We start from the raw sequence: 26,292 nt of genomic DNA on the forward strand, positions 1-26,292 counted from the left end.
ACACAATAGGTAGACGTATCACAAGGAATAAGAAGCTGCCAGAGGTGAGGAGAGACCCTCAAGGGATATTGTGGACTGAATAATGGGAAAACCCTCCCTCTACGAACACCTAAGACACCTAAGCACATACTTGAGCTTGTAAGAAACAGGGAGGTTTCCAGGGACTAGAAACAAAGAATGCCAAATATTTAGTGGGTGAACTCATGCTGAAGCTACAGTGTGTGATGGGGTAGGTGGTGGGGTGTTAGTCTTGGTAATCTGGGGCTTAGGTTTTAATGCCCAAGGGAGGGACCAGAATTGAGACTTTAGGCCTATGAAAAAAGAAGAGATGAAACTGAGACGTCAATAATAAAAGGACTATTGGAAAAATAGAACTTCTAATTCTCTCATGGGTTGAATATGAAATCATAATCAGCATGTAAAATGGTACAGCTGCTCTGGAAAAGTTTGACAGCTCTAAAAAAAGTTAAATATAGAGTTATCATATGTCCCAGTGACTCTACTGCTAGGTATATACCCACAAGAATTGACAGCATGTGTTTACACAAATACTTGTATACAAACGTTCATAGCAGCATTATCTATAATAGCTAAAAAATGGAAAACAAAATATCAACGGATAAGCAAAATATGGTGTATTCATGTAATTGAATATTCTTCAGCCATAAAAAGCAATGAAGTACTGCTATATACTATCACAAAGATGAACCTTGAAAACATTATGGTAAGTGAAAGAATCAGAAACATAAACGGCTAGATATTATATGATTCCATTTACCTGAAATCTATAGAGACAGAAAGTAGATTAGTGGTTCCCAGGGTCTGGAGTGAGAGAGGAATGGGAGTGACTGACTGCTAATGGGTATAGGGTTTCATTTAGGGATGATTAACATGTTCTGGAATTAGATACTTGTGGTAGTTGTACAACCTTGTGAATATACTATAAACTACTGACATATACTTTAAAAAGGTGAATTTTATGGTATATAAATTATATCTCAAAAAATAATTTAAAAAATCTAGGGAGCAGCTAAATTAATTCTTAGAGGAAAATTTATAGCCTGAAATGTTTATATAGGAAAAGAAGAAAGATTAAAAATTAATGAGCTAAGCATTTCACTCAAGAATTGAAAAGAAAAACAAAGTAAACCTAATGAAAGCAGGAGAAAGAAAATATCAAAGATGAGAGAGTAAACTTTAAAAATTATATAAATTAACTGAGAGAATCAATTAGACCAAGAGCAAGTTCTTTGCAAAGTCTAATAAAATAGACACCGCTGGCGAGACTAACCAAGAAAAAGGAAAGAGGGCACAAATTGATGTTATTATGAATGCAAAAGGAAACATAATTTCAGATACCATAAAGATTTTAGAGAGTCATAGAAGAAATCAAGGACAGTCTTATACTTTCATTTTTCTATTCAGATTGAATGGACAATTTCCTGGGAAATATACTCTACAAAAACTAACTCAAAATGAAGCCGAAAACCTGAATCAACTTAGAATCACTAAAGACATTTAATCAGTAGTTTGAAACCTGTCATCCAAACCCCACACAATGTACATATGGTTTTACAGTAGAGTTCTACTAAACATTCAAAGTACAGATAGCCTCAGTATTATATAGAGAGCAAAAAAAGTGGAAACATGTCCCAAATTATTATATATGAATAATAAAATTTTAGAACCAAAGGTAGAAAATCACATTATGAGAAAGGAAAATTAGGGTCCAGTCTCATTTATGAACACAGAAGCAAAAGTCATAAATAAAATGTTACCAAATGAATCTAGCCATGCCTTTACAAAATAATACAATGGACAAAATGGGTTTATCCCAGCAATATAAAAATGGTTTAACATTAGACAATCTACTGATATATATCACTGTATTATCAGATTAAAGAAAAAATGGTATCATAGATGCAGAAAAGTGCCATTCAACAAAATTCAATGATCATGCATGATAAAAATTAGCACACTAGCAACAGAATGGAAATTCCTTAACCTGAAAAGGGTTATCTGTCAAAAATCTACAGGAAATAGTAAACCTAATGGTGAAAAATTAGAGGAATAAAGCAAGGACACCTGTTCCCATCACATCACCTATTGTCTATTAATTATACTATATAGGTCTTTTCTAGCACAGCAAAACAAGAAATAGAAAAAACATGGATGGGAAAGGAGGAAACTAAACTTGCATTATATGCCAATGATAGGACTGTCCACAGAGGAAATCCAAGTGAATTTCCATTATAACTAGTAAATAAGAGAATCCGAGAAATTTTGATTACACTAGCAATAAAAAACAATCGAGTTCTGATATACTACAAAAATAATTAGCAAATGAATTTTTTAAAAAGATACCATTTATAATATTCATAAAAACTATAAAATATTTAGAAATAAATCTAAAAGAGATATGCAAGATCTTTATGAAAGAAGTTATAAAACTTCATAGGTATAAAATAATGATTAATAAAAGAAAATCTGTACCATTTTCATGGATGGGAAGATTCAGTATTATAAAGATAGCCTCTAAATTTATCCATAAATTTAATGCAAATTTAACCGAAATTCCAGAAATAGTTTTTGTAGACGTGAGACTTAATCCCAAAATTCAAGTGAAAGAGTAAAGGACCAAGAATAGCTAATGTAATTTTCAAGAACAACAAGGTAGGGCAACTTTCAGATATCAAGATTTATTAAAAGGCTGTAATTAAGAAAGTGTGATATTGGCTCAAGGATAGAGACGTAGAACAATAGAACAGAAGAGAGATCCCAGACACAAACTCATGCTTATTTGCGAATTTGGTCAACGAGAGAGATGGAATTAAAAGTTGATGGAGAAAAATTCACTCAGTGGTCCTGGGAATTTTCTCTATTCATATGGAAAAGATAAAATTAGATCACAGCATACATAATAATAAATTCTAAGTTGATCAAAGATCTCCATGTGAAAAGCAAAACTGTAAAACTTTTCAAATATAGGTGAATATCTTTATGACCTTCAAGGCAGTAAAGGATTTCTTAAAGAAACCCCTGAAACATAAACTGTCAAGGAAAAATATTCGTATAGTTGGTTAAGTTAAAATAAACATTCTGTTTTATAAGACATCATTATCAAAACGTAAGGATAACCCCAAAACTGTGAGTAGACTGCTGCAACATGTAAAAACAACAAATAACTGTAAATTAATGAGAAGAAAACACCACAGTCCTATAGAAAAATAGGCAAAGGGCATTACTTTCAGAAGAGGACACCCAAATGGCCAACAGTATTTGAAAAGTTGCTAGACCTCCCATGTAATTAAATTTAAAACCACCATGACTCATTTCACTCTCACCAGATGACAAAATTTAGAAGTCTGACAATTCCGAATACAGATGAAGACATGGAAAAACAGGGATCTTCATACACTGCCCTGGGAAGTGTGAAGTGGAATAACTACTTTGGAGACTTGTTAGTTGAAGATGTGTGAACCTCAAGACCCAGCACTCCTGCGTTCATTATATATGCTCTCACATGTGAGCACAGGGGGAGCATGCATAGGACTTGCTCATGCCACAAAACATGAAATCCATGTAAATGTCTGACAACAGGAGAATGGATAAATGCAAGCAAACTATAATGCAGTTCAAATACATGAAGTAGCTCTTTTATTTATATACCTATTATCTCAAAAAAACAAGCTGTCAAATGATATGGGCAGTATGATACCATTTATATAAAATTTAAAACCATGTAAATGCAACAGTGTATCTTGTTGATGGATATATACATATATAGTAATAGTATAAAAGGGTCTGTGGAAGTGCTGAAAGTCAAATCCTGGGAGGTGCTCCCTTCGGGTTGGGTAGAGGGGAATGAGACTGGGAAGGGCACACAGAGGGCTACAGTGCTAGCTATTGATTTCTTCTTAGGAGAAAAGCCACACAAAACTTGTGTGCTTGTTCTGATGTCCTTGAACAGAGGAGTCATGCTTACTTTGGCTTGGCATGTCGGGAGCTTTGGAATTTGCTCTGAGACTTGGTGAGCCTCATGCACTGAGGTGTGTGGGAGCCATGCTCCCAGACCCCCGAACCTCCTCCGCAGGTGCGAGTGCTGAGCACTGGTCCTAACTTTCTGGTATCTGTCTTTCTGGTGACTGTCATGATCCTGTTACCCTGAAGGACAGGGATGGGAGGCAAATTCCTGACTCTAGCTCTGAGACTGGAATCTGTTCCACAGTAACACTGTGGACCTGGATGCTTCTCAGGGGTCCAGGGACCAGGGAGAAAGGAGCACATTTGGTTTTTTCTTTACCCTTCCTGCTTAAGTTCTCGGAACACTGCATACAGCCTGCTTTGGGGCATCAGTACACCCTGCTTGAGGAACAGTTTTTGAACTCCTGTCAATAGAGGCACTGGAGGCGGAAGCTGAGAGAGTTGTGAGGGGACCCATTAGAGTCTCTGTGATGAAGTGGGAAACTTCTGGGAACCCGGGTAGCTTCTGTCTCCTCCTGCTTAGTCTTCCTCTGTCATGGTGGGGAGAGCTGTGGGAATCCTTGGGTTGTCCCCTCAGCCATTGGCTCTGGTCTCAGCTGTGAGCTGGCTGGAGGGGAGAGGGGGAGCAGGTGAACTTGAGGGGTGGTAGAGGTGGTCATCAAAGGGGCCCAGTTCCCTCTGGCACTGTCTCCTCTGTCCCCGATGAGGGCACTTTCTCTTTCTCTTGTGGGTCACCTGCCTTTTTTGGAGTATGTCTGGCAGCATCCTTGAGGAAGGAGCTGCTGGGCCTGGCTGCCTTGAGAGGCCCACCTGGCGGCCCAGCCTCCGTGAATGTGCCCGATGCCCTGTGACGGCGGCTCCCCCAGTCTCACTCCAGCTGTGAGGCAGAATGACTGGGAAGAGAGAGCCCAGGAACGGCTCCAGACACAACTTGCCCACAGATTCTCGGGGAAGCCTCTGGAAAGTCTCTGGAGTTCCGCTTCCTCACGTGTAAAGTGGAATAGGTGTCCTAACATTCCTTTCTGCTCTAGATGGGAAATCGTGTGGTGTTGTACACAGATCTCAAACCCATAGCTTCTGTGTAACATCTGGGCCTCTGTCATGTACTGTTTGGCTTGCACAGTGTTGTAAAAATTTGGAACGAGTTACCAATAATTAAAAATTTGGAGATTTCACATAAAAAGGGGGACTCCATCTTCTCCTGAAAAGCAGGGAGCTGTGCAGGCACTGAGTCCCCGTTCCCACAACACCCATGGCAGAGATGCATGGCATCTGCCCTGTGGAGGGCAGCCCGTGTCTCCAAGGCTGGCGGTCACCCTCCAGCCACTCAGTTCATTTATGTACACACCCGACCCTGAAGATATATGAGTAAAAGCACAGGCTTTGGAGCCTTCAGACCTTGGACAAATGTATTAACCTCTCTAAGTCTCAGTTTCCTCATCTCTAGAATGGGGCTCTTTACAACACCTCCTCATGGGAAGCTGTATGAGGATCCCATGTAAAGTGCTTGGCCCAGTGCCTGGCTGACTTTTATTATCAGCACCATTATCATTATTATAATACATGTAACAAGTTGTCCCAGATGAATAACTCAATTTGGAATTCGAGGTCTGGCAGCACGTGATGGTGGAGGATGAGATTCTCGCTCCTCCGGTGGGGTCGGAAGCCTGGTTTAACGTGCGTGGGAAGTTTGTCTGCGTGTAGGGGCTTTATGGTAGAAGGTGGCCGTCCTGGCTGAGCATTGTCTCTTGAGGGTCTAGGTGGAAGTGACAGTTTCCAGGTGCCCAGACCAGGAGGCCTAGCAGGAGAGCATGAGTCACTGGGGGCTCTGCCGGTGGAGGCCTAGAGCCTCAGAAACGCAGGTGTTTCAGAAGAGACCTCGTTGGCACCCACTGGCTCAAAAGGCTGGGACATCTGGTCACTCACACTTAGAGGCTCCCCCATGATAATTTACGCTTTGCCACCCAGCTCTGCTGCTTCTACAGAGCCACGAAGCCCTGAGTACCCCTTTCCTGACCTGCAACCCTTCTACGTCAGAATTAAGGTATAGTACAAGTTTCTCTCTCCAGGACACAGAGGCTGCAATGGGCCTTGTCCACAGGCTAGATCAAGACCAGGAGCTTGTTTTGCAGCAGGAAGGACTTGGATTAGATAGAGGGAAGAATTTCCTCACCGTGAGGTGGTCGAACATTGGATATGTTCCCATGGGAGACTGTACAAGCCAAGCTCTCTCTCCATCGACCACCTCAGTAAGGGTCAAATCATATGGGTAGAGAGTCCAGAGCTTCTCAGATGGCAGGTCCAGGGAACCCCCAATGATCACTATCATTTTTTCATCTAATAATCAACCCCAGCATCGCTTGGCATCCCCAGGAGGAGGCTTCCGTACCTGGCTAGTTTCCTTAGTAAAGTTCAGCCAGGGACAGGGTACTGACAGGCACAAGCAGATGGACTGTCTGAATTTACTGCCCTGCCCGGCATGGAATAGTGGATCGAACCAGAAGAGAGCGGCTTGAGACGGAGGCTTAGATAAAAGCAAGAGCTTTTATGCTGGTGAGTTTTCTTTAGCCAGCAGGGGCTGCTGTTGCAGCTGGAGCAGGCCTGACATGGCCTCACCCTGGGAGACATTCCAGACCAGAGTCCCACCTGTTTGGAAGGACGGGTGTTCAACCAGCCCCTGCAGGAGGGAGCCCTCGCTGATTTCTGCTGTGATGAGCTGGGTGGGGCTGCTGCTCTTTCCCTCCTACCACTTTGGCCAAGGCGAGGCCCATCAGGACTTGGGACCCCGACCTGGTCCTGGGAAACTCTAGGATCTACCTGGCTGTGTCTTTGCATCGAAGTGTTCCTGCGTCTGACGGGCGGATGGGGGAAGTTCGGAGAAGACAGCCCAGACAGCTGGGGGGAATCTTTGGAAGTTCCTTCCTGCTCTGCAGGAATTGGAGGTGCTCTTTGGTTCCGAGCCACCTTGATCTCCCTGGAGATCTTTGAAACTAATCTGCACTGCCTTTCATATCTCTGGCCTCAAAGCAGACAACTTGCCCTGCCTGGCAGACAGGTAAAAGTTCTCCAGAGGTCCCTTTGCTTTAAGTCAGTACGGTACTCCTTCAGGACAATCCTTGTGCCCCATTCGAGGCAACTCTGGGAGTAAGGGGGCTCTCCAGGGTGCCCCTGAGGCAACTCTGGGAGTAAGGGGGCTCTCCAGGGTGCCCCTGGACCAGCTGGGCCCCTTTGGCTTGGTGCTTAAACCAAGATGTACCCCAGGTCCTGTCCCCAGCCCAGTGTGAGCTCTTGACAATCAATGCCTGCCACCCCATGCCCTAGCACCCACCCAGCCCCCACTCACTCACGCTTCTGGCTTTGGCCCCCCTCTTCGCCTTGATTGTGATCTCCCATGCAGCCGCCATCCCCAGATTGCTCCTTCTTCACCCCCTGTCCTACCTGAGGTTCATGTCCCCTTTCATGGCCAGAGTGAAGACGTTGGAGAGGTTCCCCCCCGGCGAGCAGCCACAGATCAGGATGGCCAGTGCCTCGACGTTGTTCAGCTGGAAGACCTTGCCCAGTGCAAAGGCAGTGAGGGGCATGACGCCGTACTGCGCCACCAGGGCGATGGCCAGCCCCTTAGGCTTCCAGAAGTGCACCTTGATCTTGCTGAACTCCATGGTGCAGCCCAGTGAGAGCATGATGGTTAACAGCATGATCACCAGGATGACGCTCAGTGCCCAGTCGGTGGGCCGCTTGCCGAAGTTGTGCGGCAGGGAGAAGTTGAACTGGGCAGACTCATTGAGGGCCTCCATCCTCCTGGACGGCAGCGGTGGAAAAAAGGCTGAAGACCCAGCACGCCCCTTGCTCGCCTGCTGACTCCCTGCCCTGCCCAGTCCTTGCTGGGTGCCTTCCTCAATCACCTCCCAGGGCAGGGAGCTTCAGGACAAAATGTAGATCTGAGCAAATAGAAGGATTATGCAACTGGCTGTGCTTTCTCTGGCTTTGGCCCCAAAGGAGAGAAAGCCCAGAGCCTTATCTGCAGGGCTGTTCCGGCCTCTCCTGAGCTCCTCAGCCTCTGCTGTCTTCCTGGGTGTCACTCACACCCCTCCCTCACCTCTTGGCTGCTTCTGGGACAAGAGGGCTTATATCACCCCCCCATCCCCCCGCTGAGCACGCCCACAGGCATTCTATTTCTTGGGACCAATCCAGGTCCAGCCCCTCTGTTCTCTGCTCAGCCCCTGAGGCCTCAGTTTCTGATTCAGGGGAAGGTGTCTCCCCATGCCCAGGCGGTCACCTGCATCTGCCCCCAAACCCCAGGGAATGACAAGAGTTGAGTTTTACCTTTCCCTCTTGGAAAGGGGGGTGTGGGACAGGGTAGGGGCAGGTGAGTTGCTGGCTTCCAGGAGAAGATGTGTCCATGACCCTTGTCCTGGGAGATGAGAGGTGCCTGCGTCCGTCTCACTTGTGCTGGGAAAACTTGGTCCTATCCCCAAACCTGACGGCAAGGACCCCGGGGGAGGAACGTGCCCCCACACACCTAACTCCGGGGAAGAGCCTGCTGCCATGGCTGAGGGGCCCTCAGGAGGACTGGGGGCAATTTCCCCAAAGGGCAGCTCTGAAGGAGCCCTGGCTGGGGAGGTTTATTTCTGCCCGGGCTCTTTGGCCAGCAGCCCGAGGAGCCCCATTGCTTGGGAAACTTGCTGAGAAGGAAGCAGGAACGCACAGCCTTTTCTTTCCGGTGTCCTGACTGCTCTACTTTGGCTCTGCGCCTGTCTGGGAACCAGGCTCTGGCTGAGCGGGTGACAGTGGACAGAGGCAGGCACGCCTGGTGTGTGTGGCATCTCGGGCCTCCCTCCTCCCACCCCAGCCTAGGGAAAAGCACCTTCCGAGGAAGGGCAGGGAGCAGCCTTCAGAAGAATTGCGTCTAGGCTGGGCTGGAACCCAAGAGGCCTGAGTGGTGTCTCATAGTTTCACAGTTGCTGAAACAGGAGATTAGGCTTTTTGTGTGGGACTACCGAGGACAGGATGGGGACCAGGGTGCGAACCACTCTGTGGGGGTGGGGAGTGGCTTGGTATGAGGAAGCACCCAAAAATAAGAGCTCTCCAACAATGGCCCCAGGGCCTTTAGAATCCTGCATAGATAAGGGCTGGGATAGGATCCACGCATTGCGTGCGCTCAAGAAGGCTGCTCTCTGGGGTCCTGCAGGCCACAGGGCTACATCCTGTGGCCCTCAATGACAAGAACTTGAAGCTCCTTTCCCTCTGAGAGTTCTGATATTAAGGATTTCCTGGTGCTTGAATTGATCTGGTCTCAGGGGGAGGGTGGGCCGAGTGGGGTTTACTAGATGCCGATGGGGGTGTGTGGAGCTTGGACTGAGTATGCCTGGAGGGTCAGGGGCAGGCCCAAAAAGGCTGGTCAGAAGAGGCCCCCTAACAGAGTTGCTAAGGGAGAATTATTATGTTTTTTAAAATTTATTTATTTATTTTTGGCTGCGTTGGGTCTTCGTTGCTGCGCGCAGGCTTTCTCTAGTTGTGGCGAGCGGGGGCTACTCTTTGTGGCGGTGCGCGGGCTTCTCATTGCGGTGGCTTCTCTTGTTGTGGAGCACGGGCTCTAGGCGCGTGGGCTTCAGTAGTTGTGGCACGCAGGCTCAGTAGTTGTGGCGCACGGGCTTAGTGGCTCGGCGGCATGTGGGATCTTCCTGGACCAGGGATTGAACCCGTGTCCCCTGCGTTGGCAGGCAGATTCTTAACCACTGTGGCACCAGGGAAGTCCCAGGGAGAATTACTGATCATCAACTGAGTGCCAAGCACTTGTGGGAGTATAAAAAATTATGTAATCCATGTTCCCGCCCTCAGGAAACTTGTGGTCCATATGATGGCTCACAATGCAAAGCAAAAAATACTTGAGGGTGGAGTCCATGCAGGACTGCCATGTACAGTTGTGCAAGCTGTGCACTGAACAACACTAGGGACACCACCCATTCAGACATCCTGTGCAACCAGTTTTTATACATCTGTCTTATGCCCAAGGGGGTGAGGAGTAATCAATCAGTATCTGTTAAAAGATCAGGGGTTTCTGACGTGTCTATTGATCGGATCATGCCCATAGAAAAAGCAGAGTGCCCATTAACACACCTGTAACCTGGATACTAAGCCATTTAATCTCCTCCAACACTCCCCCCTTGCCCCTTCTCAGAAACCCAAAGTTCTACCTCCTACTGTGGATGTTTCCCTTCAGGAAATCTTCTTGCCCTGGCCTCGCTTCCCTCCCCTCTCTTTCTTTATCCATTCTGTTTGTTCTCAGCAATATGCTTTCACAGATAATGGGAAAATCTCTTCCTGGAAGCTGCTAAACATCATCCTTTTCTCCATGTCTCCTCTGCCCCTACTCTAATGCCGTAAAATTTGGAAGGCAGGAGGATCTTTTGTGTTATATTAACAATAGCTGACAGCTATTGAGCACATGCTATGTGACAGACACAGTGGTTTCAATTACATTTCTTATTTAGTCTTCACAATAGCCTCATGAGGTAGGTACTATTACTATCCTTATTTTACAGATTAGGAAAGTAAGGCTCAGAGAGGTTAAGCAATCTGCCCAATTTGCACAGCTGTTGATTGGTGGAATTGGTATTCACACGCAGGTCTGAGAGTCTGGGTATTGACACCCAGCCGGTTCTATGCCCATAACTGTGGTGCTGTGTTGTGTTCCTTGTTCTGCCTCATCCTACCTCTCTACTTACCCTGCTTTTTGAGACCAGGAAGCTTCAACCGGAAAAGTCCTGGTAATTACATATTTCTATCCAAATTGGACTGGACTGGTTTTTTCACAGACTGGATACACCAAGCAACACAACAGCCCAACAATAAGGGCTGAGGGAATTTACTTAAGGGACACTGTAGCTTCAGCTCTAGCAAAAGGAGCTGTTTTGCCACGTTCTGAAGTGGCATAAAAATCCTTCAATCAACCATTGCCCTTGACCCCAAAATTCTACTTGTAGAAAATTATCCTACAGAAATATGTGTTTGAGTGTGGGAAGTTTAGATGTAGAAGGATTTTCACTGCAGCACTGCTTGTAGCAGTGAAATGCTGGAAACAACCTTAATGTCTATTAATAGGTGATTGGTTATGGTGCATTTAAAAGAATGTAGCCATTTAAAAAATATGGTGGTGACATGCTATGAAAGTGGCTGTAGAAATCAGCATTCTCCTCTCTTTTCTTGGAAATCATTCAAAAACAATAAGAAAAATGGAGGGGAAAACCCACAGACAATATTTTTTGGTGAAACTCAGGGACAAATATAATTTGCAGACTGTAAAATATGTGAAAAGGCTGCCAAAGTGCCTGATATGAGGCAGAAATCCCAAAAAAGAAAGTGAAGGAAGGGGGATGAAATGTGACATGCAGGAGGGCTCCGAGGGCACAGAGGTGAGACAGCTCCAGAAATATCTACACCTCCTAAAGGTGGAGGATGCAGCCTCAAGCAGTTATGGGAACTAGGTGAGCAAGGCTGAAAGCAGAAACCAAATGTCTAGGTTCATACCACCAGTGGAGGTGGGTGTTTCGGTTATCCATTGCTGTGTAATGAACTTAGTGACTTTTTTTTTTTTTTTTTCCCGGCTGCACGGCATGTGGGATCTTAGTTCCCCAACCAGGGATCGAACCCGTGCCCCCTGCATTGGAAGCATGGAGTCTTAACCACTGGACTGCCAGAGAGGTCCCCAAACTTAGTGACTTAGTTAGAACAAAAAGTTATTATTATCTTTCGCAGTTCTGGGATGTGACAGGCTCAGCTGGTGGCTTTTGCTGGGGGCTCCTCATATGGTTGCTGTCAGATGGTGCCTAAGGATGAGTCATCTGAAGTCTCCTTCACTCACGTGTCTGGTGCCTCGGTTTGTCAGGCCTCTCCCTCCACGTGGCCTCACCATGCAGCCAGCTTGGGTTTCCTCAGAGCATAGTGGTCTCAGGATAGTCAGATTTCTTCTGTGGTAGCCAACTTCCCCCAGAGCAATACCTCCGAGTGGCCTGGGCCAAAGCTGAAAGGCATATTATGAGCTAGTTTGGAAGCTACACAATGTCACTTTCACCACATTCTATTTGTCAAGCAAATTACTAAGACGTCCCAGATTCGAAGGATGGGAGGAATAGATTCCACCCCTGAATGGATCAGCAAAGAATTTGTGGCCATCTTTAATCGTACATGTGGGGCTGCACAAAGAATCACATGGATGGGAGGTAGTCATAAGAAGCAGGCCTGTGTCTGTGGCTGATGGAGGTGGGGAAAACCAGCTAGCCTGGAAGGCTACCGTGGCCCCTTCTGCCGGAGCCTCAGGCAAATACCTGGCCCGTTCAACGAGTAATATACAGCATCAAACTAAAGTCAAAGAGGAAAAGACTAGCAAGAGTTTCCAACAACTAAAGAATACTCACCAGGAAATGTTGCCACAGAGCAGATGAAAACTGTCCAAACATGACGCCATTGAATTTTTTTTTTGATTTTTATTTATTTATTTATTTATTTTGGCTGCACCGGGTCTTAGTTTGGGTACGAGAGATCTTCTCTGTGGCATGCGGAATCTTTTAGCAGCAGCATGCGGACTTCTTAGTTGTGGCATGCAAACTCTTAGTTGTGGCATGCATGCGGGATCTAGTTCCCCGACCAGGGATCGAATCCGGGCCCCCTGCATTGGGAGCGCGGAGTCTTACCCGCTGGACCACCAGGGAAGTCCCTATGCCGTTGAATTTTAAAAAGTGAATGCAGTAATTGCTTCTATGAAGGAGGACTACAAAACAGAAGTACAAGAACACAATTAATTTTTAAAAACTCATCATTTTGGAACCTCTAATGTAATAGTTAATTCAGGTAAGGATCATCAATAGATCCTAAAACCTTTAGGTAAAATGTAATTGGGGAACAGAATATTCATACAGTGATAAAGTATCACCTTACAGTTTAATTAGTAATTATAGAGGGAAGATGCCTACTTTACTTTGGTGAAACCTGGCAGCTAGCCACTTTAACCAAGTGATCAAACTTGGAATTACTAATAGTGAGACAACCAGACATTATGTGCTTCCTGATGGAATGCAATATCAAATGCACAATATAATTACAGCCAAAACTGTTTAATCTGAATCTAACGTCTTTAGACCTAGCTAGCAGTTTATTGGAAATCCAAGTGTTAGAAACACAAATGAACTATAAAGAACTAATCAGACAAATCTAGAATGTGGGACATTTTACAAAATAACTGGCATGTATTCGCTCTCTCTCTCTCTTTTTGTTTTAAAGGATGGAAGAGGTGAGCTTGGGGTGGGAAGTAGGCAGTGCTTTTTTTTTTTTTTTTGGCCTTGCTGAGAGGCATGTGGGACCTTAGTTCCCTGACCAGGGATTGAATCTGCGCCCCCTGCATTGGAAGCACGGAGTCTTAACCACTGGACCGTCAGGGAAGTCCAAGGCAGTGCTTCTTATGTGACAGTTTTGCACTGCTTCCACACATAAGTTCAGCTTCCAAACTTCTGTTGTTGTTTTTGTTGAAAGGCATGTACTCTTTTTTTTTTTTTAGTATTAGTTGTTTTTTTGTTTGTTTGTTTTTTTATACTGCAGGTTCTTATTAGTCATCAATTTTATACACATCAGTGTATACATGTCAATCCCAATTGACCAATTCAGAAAGGCATGTACTCTTAAATGAGTAATTGTAACAGAAGTTGGGGGTCTGTTCTACATTAAAAGAGGATAAAGAGGCATAGCAACCAATGCAGTATATGATTGAATACTGAATTTAAAGAATATCTAAAAACATTTTGGGGGTAGTAGAGAAATTTGAATATGGACTATATAATAGATGATATTATGGAATAATTATTAAATTAGTATTGTGGTTATATAGGAGAATGTTCTTGTTTTAGGGGATGCAGGATGATGTTTTTATGGATGAAGTGTCATGATGTATGCAATTCATTTTAAAACGGTTTGTAAAAAGTGTTTGTGTATTGTGTGTATGGAGAGAGAGCAAAAGCAGATATGGCAAAAACGATAACAACTGGTGAATCTATGTGAAGGATATATGGATGCTTATTGTAGTATTCTTCCAATGTGTTTGTCAGCTTGCAATTTTTCAAAATAAAAAGTTGGAGAGAAAAAGAACACAGGAAAAGAGATGGTGAGATAACCGGAGGAGATGAAGCATGGGCTGGCAGCGCTCAGGAAAAACTAAGTATCAGAGAGATAAAGATGAAATGGAAGAAATACAAATAATAGGCAATTAAGAAAACCATAATAAGGGACATGGAGGAGAGAAATGAGAAAGGCAAACAAAATAGAACGGAAATGAAGATTTAAAAAAAGAGTAGAGAGAAAATGGTAGATATAGAATACAGGAAAAGAAGATTTAATATTATGTATATAATTGGAGTTTCTCTAGAAGAAAACCAAAACAATGGAACTTATCAAATAGGAACATGATTTTTGAAAATATAGAAGACTTTAATTTATATCCTGTATCAGGGCAAATTAACCCAGAAGAGTTAACTTAGAGATAATATCCTAGTAAAGTTGTTAGACTTCAAAGATGATCAATCAAGCAAAATGATCAAGTCACCTATAGGGGAGAAAAATCGAGCTTGCCTCAGAGTTCTCTACAGCAACATTCACTGCCAGAAGATGGTGGTGCAATACTTAAAAGATCTTCAAGGAAAAAGTGTTACCCAAGGACTTCATATCCAGCCAAATTACCCTTCAACTGTAAAGACTACAGATAGTCTTGAACGTGAAAGAATTCAGCGAATATCAACTTTATGAACGTTTCTTAAGGAAATAACCAGAGGATGAATGTCAGCCAACTAAGAGATAATTGAGGAAATTATGGAAAAAGCAAGTTTTGAATACATTTACTGTGAACTAATGCTAAAATAATTCTACACATTAGGGTGATTGAAAAGGATATAAAAATGATGTGTCCTGAGAATATATAAACACTGTAATTAGCGAATATTTGCAGAGGAAGTGAGAGAGTAGGTGAAAAGTAGAATAAGTTTACTGATTGCTACACCTTTAATAACTGGGAGTCAAAAAACATTCCTTAAAGCTGACAAACCAAGTAATAAAATAGCACTTTTAAATACAAAGATAAACTCTGAGAAAGATATTATTGACTAAAATCCACCAGGAGAGGAGAGGAAGGAAAGAAGAGGAAATGTGCTTGCTTTGTTTTTAAATTGTTCATAGTAAGGAACTAATAGACATTTGTTAAATAATAGAAAACTAGAGGTGTTAGTTAAAGTTTTCATTGTAAAAGTAACTTCTGAAAACTTCCAAAAGTTGAGAATTACTCACAGCAACAAGGACACAGACTACATAGTAAAAGATTTTTAAAAACTATAAAAATAGAAAGTATAGTATAATATTCACATGCTAGAACTAAGGCTAACATATGTGACATCAATAAATGTTTAAATAGGCTTAACTCACCTATTAAAAGAAAAAATAATTCAGACTGTATTCCTAGGCAAAACCGACCTTATGCTGTTATCAAGCAAATGACCCATCTAGGACAAAGTGTTTTCCAAAAGGCTGAAAATAAAAGTATGTTTAACGCTGCATGAGGCAAACGCAAAGAAAAGAAAGCACAAGTCCTAACCTCAATATTGCATCAGGTGAAGATGAAGAGAGGCACTTTATAACATTCAAAGATGCAATTCACAATGAGGTTATAACAGTTATGAATGCCCGTGTACCAAATAACAAAGCACAATATTCATAAAGCTAAAATTACAGGAGATACGGAAAAAACAGACAAGCAAACAAATAGTGGGAGACTTTAATTCACCTCTCTCAATCAGTGATCTAGATTACCTAGAAAAAATAAATCGGGATGTAGAAGACCAAAATATCATATCTGAAGAAACAGATACAGGTTCACAATTTCTTATCCAAAACCCTCTGTAATTTTTCAAAGTTTGGAATGGTGATATAGTACATATATCGTACATTATATAACATCCCAATTGGGGTTTGGGGCAGTACCATAATCAAACACATTGATATTTCTGCAGTAAATCATATGATGAGTTAAATAAAGACTATAAATAGCCTCATACCAGTTCATTATAGGGTTTGCTGTCAAAAGAATTAGAAAAAAACTTTCAGATTTCAGAACATTTTGATTTAGGAAATGCAGAATTGGGAAAGTGAATCTGTATTTGATTCTGTAACCGAGCGAGGGCTTGTGTGCTTGAGGCTCAGAAAGCCAAACTCTGACAGCAGGTGTTTGCAGCAAAGTAAGGAATTTTTTTTTTTTTTTTTTTTTTTGCAGGGCACTAAGCAAGGAGTGGGAGACAAGTATCAGACCCACTCCATCTTGGTCTTTGAGTTAGGGATGTTTTAAAGGGGAAGAACAAAGAAACTGGAATTAATCATCACCTTGTGACATTTCTGTGATATTTCTTAATTGTGGTTTCGGAGGCAGGATGTCTTTGGTTTACAATTCTCTGGGCAGCTGGTCCATGGCTTGAGGTGTCTGTGAGCTCATCTTGCCCTGGAGAAACAACCTGAGTTTGCACATTAATGGTGATATCTATAATAGCAATTTTAGTACATTAACGATGTTATCAACCACAGCAATCTCAGTCATCTGACTCTGGTTGATTAGTGTTTAGTTAGCACAGGATTGAGGTCAGAGGGGACAAGAAAGGGATTGAGGTCAGAGGAGACAAGCAAGGAAATAAAGTTTTGGATAGAGAGAGTAATCATAAACTCAGTAAGGTAATCTGGTTCTACGGGGCTCAGTTTCAATTCCAAATAGGGAAAACTTTTAACCTGTAGCTGTCTAAAAAAGGAATGAAGTATCTTGAAGTGCCTGTCACTGGGGCTGGGGGCAGGTGAGTAGGTGAGGTTCAGGCAGAGATGACCATTTTTCATGAGACTTAAGTATCAAGTATCAATCCAAACAGAGATTCTAGGGTTAGACTGGTTGGGGGAGGGGACTATGTTAGAGAAGGGGGATGAACAGAAGAGGTTCATACCATTGTAAGCATCGCCTGTTATTTATAAGTCTGTTGTGGTTAAAGCAAAATGGTACCTGCTCAGTGTTGTAACGTGTGGTGGGAAATGTGTATACAGTACAGCAAGCACTGTCTTTCAAACACTCTCAGAGGACTGATATAATTACAAAGTAAATATGAAATGTGCTGAAAGGTACATGTGGGGTGCTGAAAGAACAGCTATCTGGTCCTCGTGTTTCCTGGAGTAGAGATACCACTGGAGAGAGCGATACCACTCCTGGAGTATTTCTGGACACTTTCTAGTCAACAAAACACATCTGTAACTGTCTGAACTGGGGGCTTCATAGCTGGGGCCACAGCAAGCTTTCAGGTAGTCAAGTGACGCTGATAATCAAGGACGTGGCCCACCTCTGTGAGCTCAGAGGTCACGTGGATTCCCTTGAGAGGAGGCAGTGGGGGTGGAGGGCATTAGGCCTTTGATGGACCGTGATTGGCTGACCTGATGATTATGAGCTAGAACTGGGGGATGAGGAAGACAGCTCCCAGTGTCTTACAACTTTTACCGAAGAAGTTCTTCCATGATCCTCCCAGAATTGCTCAGGCTGTGATTACTGCCACACTCACTATGGTTCCTACACCACTCAGCCCGGAAAATGGTGAGGCTGGTTGAGTGGAGTTTAGCTTCACCTCCTGAAGCACTCTTACCTACCTGTAAATGTAAGCAAATATTCCGTGGCCAGGAGAGAGCAAAGTGCATGGGAGACTAAAGTCCCTGGGGGCAGAGAGCCGTGGACCCAGAGGGTCAGCAGTCCTTTATAACATTGATTTCTGTTCAGCTTACACAAAATTACACAAGGCACACAGGTGGATTTTAGAGTAGGCAGAAAGTGACGATAAACACAGAGAAGAAAATAAAAATCTCACCACCTTCAACGAGCATGGTTAATATTTCAGTCTGGTGGCTTCCAGCTGGGTTCCTGGAGGATCCAGGATTCTGTGGAGGTGCTTTTAAGACTCCATAAGTGCTAGTTAGAATTTAATCAAAGACCTAGAAAAATAACCACATAAAAGTTGCAGTAAGCAAACATACAGCAATAACCTCGTGGGGACCACCAACATAGGAATATGTGCGTCCGTCCCTCTGCTGGCTCTGGGCATTCGCTCACACTTTGTCATAGACGTGCCCCTGTCGGCAGGCTGGAGCCTGGTGGGAAGGTGCACCTCTGGGAGATCCCACAGGAGCCCAGGCAGCGCACGGTGCAGGTCTGGATTAAAGGTCTCCAGGCTCAGGCCCTTCCCTTTCGCACGTGGATGTTCACCTTTCAGGGAAGTCACGGCTTGTGCAGCAAGAGGTGAATTTGTAACACATCCTGATGCCGTTGCATTGTACGACGGATCATTTTAGCATCGGTCTTTTACGTTTATTATTGAGGCATGGTAAATATCTTTGAACAGAAATAACTTTTAATAAGTGGCAGGATGATAATGCTGAATATCAACCTTCCCCATCCCTAAACCCACACAGTCCTGCATCCTGAGGTCCTTCCCCTGCCTGGCCTTTAGAGGAGGATTTCAGAAATGCAGAGGGAAAGAAGCAAGGGAATACTCAGCTTTTTATTTGAAACTTAGAGAGGAGTCTTGATCGCTTTCAAGACCAAGGTCTGAACAACAGTCTCAGAGGATCTGGGAGTTGGAGGAAAGAGAATCAGAGAGGAAGCCAGAGAGAAATGAAGCCCCCTTGGAAAGGGGTTGCATCTGGTCCCCCCCATCCCACTCAGGGTCACGACCCCAGGTTGGGGATGGTCACCTGAATAAATCTGGGGGCTCGGTGGGCAGAGAGGACCTGTGATCTCTCCTGGGCGGGGCCTGGGGGAATCCACTGTGGTCTAGGCAGCCCCCTGCCTGCTGTGGGCACAGGACCCAGGTTTAGAAAAGTAATTCTGAATGAAGGGTGCAGAGGGGCCCTGTATCCTCGTTGGCAGTGGCAGGCCAACCCCAAACCCTGCTGGTTCTTTTCTATTTCTAGTCTGATCTGACCCTCCAACCTCCTGTGAATTCTGTGAAAACCCCTCTTTTCTTCTACCCACCCCCCTTTTTGTTTAAGACCATCAAAGTTTTTAAATTTTTTTTCCTGTGGTTTTCTGGGCACTCTGGCCCACGCAAGATGCAAAAACATTGTTATACTGGATTCCCCTTGTTGGGGGTAGCGGATGGTTGGGGGAGAGACACAGCACACAGGGCCTTAGAGGTAATTGTCAGGGTTCTCTTTCTTGATCTGGAGGATGCATACTGAAGTAGATATTTTATTGTTCATTATATACATACAGTCTGTTCGGTGCAATGCTAGGTCACACTACGAGCCCTGGCAGCCATTTGAAATCAGCTGAAATGCTGAACTCAAATAATCATGGCATAGTATTATCATAGGGGTGATTTATTATCTACATTTTAAATCCTTAAATTTGCCTCTCAGAAAGTTGCCCAATTAGGAATATTGTAAAAGAAAACAGAAGAGGGAAGAAATATAGGAAAGTTGGAAACATTTTGTTTACAAAGTCAGAAAGAAAATTTTTAAGCACTTCTGGACATTGTTTTATATCTGCGTGTTTGTAAATGATCTCTTTCCTTGGTTATGTGTGAATGATTAGAGCTTTATATGAGTACGTGGAGGAGATTTCTTACTTGAGCATAAGGAATGATACAATTTCTGTTTTTATTAAATAGAGAATCCCTACTCCAACTAAACATATGTTAAAACAGGTTGAGGGGTCGCCAAATTATCATCAACTGCCAGGAACCCAGATGTCTCCATCTGATTGTGGGAAGGAGTGCGGGTGTGTTGGTCCACCCTTACATTCCCTGTAATCCCTAGAGCGCTGTTAAATACATGTTTGCTACAACCGCAATCATATTGCAATGTATAAATGTATCAGCTCAAAATGTTTTACACCTTAAACTTACAGAATATTCCATGTCAATCATATCTCAATTTTTAAAAAAATGCTTTGTGCGAGCTAGATCTCGTTCTGTCATTTTCACCAGAAAAATCAAACGAACACAAAATTTTAGCTGCCCTTACCAATGCTGCCACCAGATGGCAGCGAGTCACCTCTGATGGTATTGCCCTACACCTAGGACTGCTGGGGCTTGGGGACCAGGGAGTAAACAGGGGTGTGTGTAGAGGCCACGAAAGGGGTAGGGATGGCATTTTGTTTGTTTGCTTGTTTTGTTTTGATTTTGTTTTTGGCCATGCCACGTGGCTTGCGGGATCTTTTTAAAATTTTTTATTTTTAAAATTTTTACTTTTTATGGACGTAGAGTTGATTTACAATGTTGTGTTAGTTCCTGCTGTACAGCTAAGTGATTCAGTTATACATATATATATATGTGTGTGTATATATATGTTCTTTTTTATATTCTTTTTATTATGGCTTATCACAGTATATTGAATATAGTTCCCTGTGCTATACAGGAGGACTTTGTGGTTTATCCATTCTAGTTTGCATCTGCTAACCAACCCCAAACTTCCAATCTATCCCTCCCCCACCCCCCCCTCCCCCTTGGCAACCACAAATCTGTTCTCTATGTCTGTGAGTCTGTTTCTGTTTCGTAGATATGTTCATTTGTGTCATATTTTAGATTCCACATACAAGTGGTATCATATGGTATTTGCCTTTCTCTTTCTGACTTACTTCACTTAGTATGATAATCTCAAGAGGCATTTTTAAATGCATAAATTTAATCTGTGACATATCTACAGTTATTGGCTACCAGTTTCTTGAGACCCAGTGGAAACTCCCCAAGCCCTGATGGAGCTCGCCCAGCCAGGTGCTGCTGGCTCTGAGCCATGTCTCCAGGTGGCCCCTAATCTCCGCCAGGGGAAAGCTGCATTTGGGGAAAGGCCTTGATTTCCTTTAGATCAAGAAAATTTCTGGTTGTAAGAGGTTATCTCCTGCTCTATGCTTCTGGGCTTATCGCGTCTTGAGGATCTTAGAAGGAAACAGGTGATGCTTGTGGGATCTTAGTTCCCCGACCAGGGGTCGAACCCGGGCCCCAGGCAGTGAGAGTGCCGAGTCCTAACCACTGGACGGCCAGGGAGTTCCCAGGATGGCGTTTTGATATAGAAAATTCTTTGTAGAAAAGGGAAAAACCTGTTAGAAGTGTAACTCAGCTTTACACAATTCACAGCGTCTTACAGCACTATGTATAAACAACTTTTTTGTTGATTAGCCTAATTTAAGACTATTTTTCTACACATCTATATTTCCTCTTCATCTTTTATGCACAGTAGTTCTGAAATATTATAAGCTTCTCTTGCTTTCATGGTTTAAATATTCTCTTCCAAATTCCAACACTTTTAATTGATTTGTAAAAAGACCGTGAAGAATTCAAAATTGGCTTCCTTTCCCATTTAAGAAGCACCTATGAACTTTGTTGAAGACCTACTTTGTGTGAGGCATTTTACATATCAAGTTCCTTTTATTTCTCACAACAGCACTGTGAAATATTTACCATTAACCCCATTATACAAATGAGAAAACTGAGGCACAGGGAGATTTAAAGATTGGTCCCATAACCAGTCAGTGGCTGGGTTGGGGGGCTGAACCCCAAACCTGTCGGCCTCCACACTCGTGCATGTCTCATAAGGTTTTTCCACATCAGCACTGCTAACACTTTGGGCTGGATAATTCTTTGTTGGCAGGGGTAGGAGTGGGGGCAGTGTGGTCGTTATCCTGGTTATGGCAGGATGTTTAACAGCACTGCTGGTCTCTACCCACTAGATGCCAGCAACGCCCCTCTCCCGACTTGTGCCAACCAACAATGTCTGCAACACTGCCAAATGGCCTCTGGGAGGCAAAGCCATCACCAGTTGAGAAAAACTGATGTATTGGAAGCTTTGGCTGGGCTTCGGGGTGCTGCCTTAGAGCAGGGAGACAGGGCTCTGCCAGGCGCTGGCTGTTCGAGAGTCGGGCTCTGGCCGCCTTCCAGCTGCTGCCCTCCCCACAGGGTGAGGAGTCCACGGAGACATGCCCACCTGGAGCAACCCCACCCTTCTGGGCCATGTTCTATTCTCCAGAGCCCATGAGGACTTACTGCTAGTTCTCCCGGCAGATGGAGAGTGCAAGCCTTCCCCCGAGAGGTGGCCCAGCATGTCGGCTGAGCGGGGAACAAGGCATGCTAGACACGCAAACTATGTGTTTTGGACGCAAACATGCACACAAGGCCCCTCCGATGAAGGATGGCGGTGAAGGTGGGAAGAGAAGGGTGGTGGGCTATGGGCAGGGGCCGCCACTGGAATCTTGTGGAATCAGCCTGCAGATGTTCTGGTGGCCTCTCCAGACCCCAGCTGCTGGTATAGCTGGCGGGCGGTGTGGTTGTAGGTCACACATTTTTGACCCATCAGCTAGAAGACCTCAGAATCACCATATTTGCCAACAGAAAAGGGCTCTTAGGCTCCAGGCTTTCTCCTGAATTACATTTTCTGCAGAGAAATTTTCACTATATTTATTCCTCACTTGGTGGTCATTTCTCACCAAGAAACAGCATTTTCCTCCTGGAAAAGCAGAAAGGAGTCAAACCAACAAAGAGAGAGGTGGGCCTCATCTGGGCTGTCTCACCAGCCGAGCGGTCCTCACCCACAGCAGGCTCCTGGGGGGTACAGCCAGCTCTGCAGAGGAGAGAAGATGGCTTGGAATGATGGCCCTGCCCCAATTCCCCCCAGATGGATCTATCTTGTGGAATTCACACTGAGATGACCTCCAGGTATACTTGGTCACAATTAATACAGGGGTGGGAATGTTTTAACTCATTTGGAATTACTTAAAGTACAAAGCCTACCTATAATCCCCATTAATGGATATTTATAATGTTGTTTTCAGTTAAATTTTTTTTTTATTGAGGTATAATTGACATGCATTATATTAGTTTTAGGCATTCAACACGATATTTGTATATATTGTGAAATGATCATCACAATAAGTCTTGTTAACATCTGTCACCATACATAGTTACAGAATTGTTTTTTCTTGTGATGAGAACTTTTAAGATTTATTTTCTTAACAAGTTTCAAATATGCAGTACAGTGTTAGTAACTATGGTCACCATGCTGTACATTACATCCCCACGACTTATTTTATAACTAGAAGTTTGTACCTTTTGACCCCTTTCACCCATTTTTCCCACTTCCCACCCCCCAACTCTGGCAACCACCAGTCTGTTCTCTGTATCTGTGAGCTGTTTTCAGTGTTTTGAACATTATAAATAATACATGTCTGTCAGTGGAGGACTGGTTATTCATTTATAGTATATCCACAGGCTGGAAACCAAGGCAACCATTACAACCAGTGCCAAGCTTTAAAAGACCAGCTAAGATTCATTTCTTCATTTACCCATGTAACAGATATATTCTGAGCACATAGTATGTGTTGATGCCAGGTTAAGCACTGAATAATAAAGAAATACGTGTTTTGACTTGCAAAGATGTCCATAATAGAATATTAAATTTAAAAACTCCAGCTCGCAGTGTATAATAAAATCACATATATGCTATCATGTATTTGTATAACCGTAATAGTAATCATTTACTGAATGCTGAGATCCATTATGTCTGAAATACTAGGCTAAGCACTCAGACATGATAATTACATTTAATCCTCATATGTATGAGGACTGTATTATCCTATCTATTTTGCAAAAGAGATAGTTGAGGCTTTAGAAGTTTAAGTAGCATGGCTAAGGTCATCCGTACAACCTTAAGCTATAGAGTTGGGATCAGTTCTGACTAAAGAGCCTGAAATCTCTGCCACTGTGCTTTATAGCTTTCTCAGAAATGTATACACACGTAAGATGATCCAGTAAGACCGTTGAAAGAAGTAATCTGTGCTGTTTAGGATCATGGGCAAATTGCAGATTACACTTTCTCTTTTCTATATTTAAATGAATTATATAATAAATTTGTCAAGTTCCAGAAAGAAATTTGGGATTTTGATTAAGATTGCATTTAATTTATAGAATACTGTGGCTAGAGTTACCATATATAACAGTCAGAATTCCTGTCTAGGATTATGGCAAACTTTCCCATATATATTCAAATTATTTCTGCCTTACACTTAAATTAGGTGTGATAATTTAAAATGTCTGACCCTCACATCTTTCCTGTTAAGTTTAATCCTAGGTAATTCATGGTTTCTGTTGCTGCTTTAAAATGGACTTTCCCTCCAGTTTCCTTTTCTAACTGGGTATTTCTGTTCTATGTCAAGGTAACTGATTCTTATGTGTTAATTTTCCATTCAACCACTGTATCGAACCATCTTATTTTTTAAATTGATGTGAAATTCATATAAAATTAACCATTTTAAAGTGAACAATTCAGTGACATTTAGCACATTTACAGTGTTGTGCAACGCCCACTTCTGTCTAGTTCCAAAACATTTAATCACCCTGAAATCAACCCCCATGCTCATTAAGCTATTATTCCGCATGAACCATATTATTTTTTTGAATTGATTGCTAGGAACTGGGCTGTGAAACCCATGGATGTCATAGGCCACGTGGCATTGCCACCTGGTGGAGGTGGTAGTGTTGGTGCTGTGACGAGAGAGGCTGTGGATCTCCTTGTCTCCTAAAGTGTGGGAAACCCCACAGATGTGGGATTTTTTCCATTACAGAATCTCACTCAGATTCCAACCTTCCTTCCTTACAGCTGGCCCTCCCCAGTTCCAAGATAAAGCTGAGGCCCTGCTGACCTGCTTCCTGGGATCCTCACTGCCTGTCCTGTTAGGACTAACTCCTCAAATTCCCAGGAGTTTGCATGGAAAGCCCTGGACATGTGATTTGGGATGAGCCAGGTCAGTAAATGAAACGGGTCTAACGTTTCTCCAAGTCTTAGACACAGCTCTACGCCTATTCTAAGCCTGCTTGAAAATAAATAGTTCAAAAGATTCACACTGAAATGACCCTCAGACCTCCTTTGGCCAGTCACAAGCCTGGGTCTGGCTGCCAAGGATAATCAGTGCTTCCGCACGGCTGGAGCTGAGCTACGTGCTGCCAGGCTGGCCGAGAAGCCCTGGGGGCTTGGTGAAGGTGGAGGTTTGGGAGTGAAGGCAAATGCCTGGAGAGGCTGTTCGGTTTGTGATTGTCAACACTCAGGGAATATTCGCATGATGTCTCATATTATTTGTCTAAACTGAAATTTATTCTTAGTTAAATCTCCCACATTCTTTAAAAAATTTATGTTTAATGATACAAATAATACATGAAAACCGTCCAATGTTTTTACTGTTATTGTAAGTCTGTTTCCTATTCCACTTTGCATCCATCACTGGGTCCAGGTTGCTCTGTGTGTGTGTGTGTGTGGGTGTGTGTGGGTGTGTGTGTGTGTATTGATCTGGGTGCCATGCCCTGTGCTAGGCTGAAGATATTAAGACAATGTTTTTAATGAGCTTCTTTTGGGAGGACTAGAATCCCAACTCCCTTGGCTTCCACCTCCATCCCATGTGACTTCTCTCTCTTTCTTCACATGCAGCCACAGCTGGGGTTGTGGGACTGGATTAATTACATCAAGCAGAGATGAGGTATGAGGTGAAGTAGGCTCACAAATGAAGAATCAGCTCCCAGTGGATCCCAGTAGTGCCGGGAAACTTGTGACTCTTAGTGAGTGTGTGGAGACCCTGCTCTCTCTCAGCCCCTGCCTTGGGGTTTGGTGTCTGTTACAGACTGAATGTCTGTGTCACCCCCAAATTCATATGCTGAAACCCTACCTACCCCCAAAGTGATGATATTAGGAAGTGGGGCCTTTGGGAGGTGATGAGAATTAGATGCGGTCATGAGGATGGAGCCCCATGAATGGGATTAGTGCCCTTTAAGAGTCATGAGAGAGATGGTTTCCTGTCCCTGCTGTCCACCGGGTGAGGATACAATGAGAAGCTGGCAGTCTGTGAGACAGGGGAGGACTTTCACCAGAACTCAGCCATGATCTCAGACTTCCAGCCTCCAGAACTGTGAGAAATACATTTCTGTTGTTCATAAGCCACCCAGTCTATAGTATTTCTGTGTTCATAGCTCAAATGGACTAGGACAGTTTCTAATGCTGGTATTCCAGCAGTACCATGGGCTTGCATCTAGGCAGCAGTGGGTGAGGACCCCTTCCGGGTGGGGCAGGAGACTGATGCTAGAAGACCTTCTAGATTACGCCTGGGCTGGCTGGTTCAGGTTTCCTTTCCATCCCCCTCCTGGAGCAACCTCAGAGTCTGTGCTGATGGCGCCTCTCCCTGCTGGTCTCACCATTCCTACCTTACCTCTCCCATCCCCTCACTTGCTC

At 43.7% G+C, this 26,292-nt stretch overlaps 1 protein-coding gene across 1 annotated transcript in view; it reads right to left on the bottom strand.

Annotated features, from left to right (window-relative positions):
- SLC10A1 (solute carrier family 10 member 1) overlaps nt 1-7,778 on the bottom strand; it is a 28,155-nt gene extending 20,377 nt beyond the window's left edge. Inside the window, exon 1 of the mRNA XM_059915764.1 lies at nt 7,423-7,778. Within this exon, the coding sequence (XP_059771747.1) occupies nt 7,423-7,778 (356 nt within the window). The remainder of the gene's footprint in view (nt 1-7,422) is intronic.
- Between the last annotated feature and the right edge of the window lie 18,514 nt (nt 7,779-26,292).

The sequence above is a fragment of the Balaenoptera ricei genome, chromosome 2 (assembly GCF_028023285.1).
Source record: "Balaenoptera ricei isolate mBalRic1 chromosome 2, mBalRic1.hap2, whole genome shotgun sequence".
NCBI classification, from domain to species: Eukaryota; Metazoa; Chordata; class Mammalia; order Artiodactyla; family Balaenopteridae; genus Balaenoptera; species Balaenoptera ricei.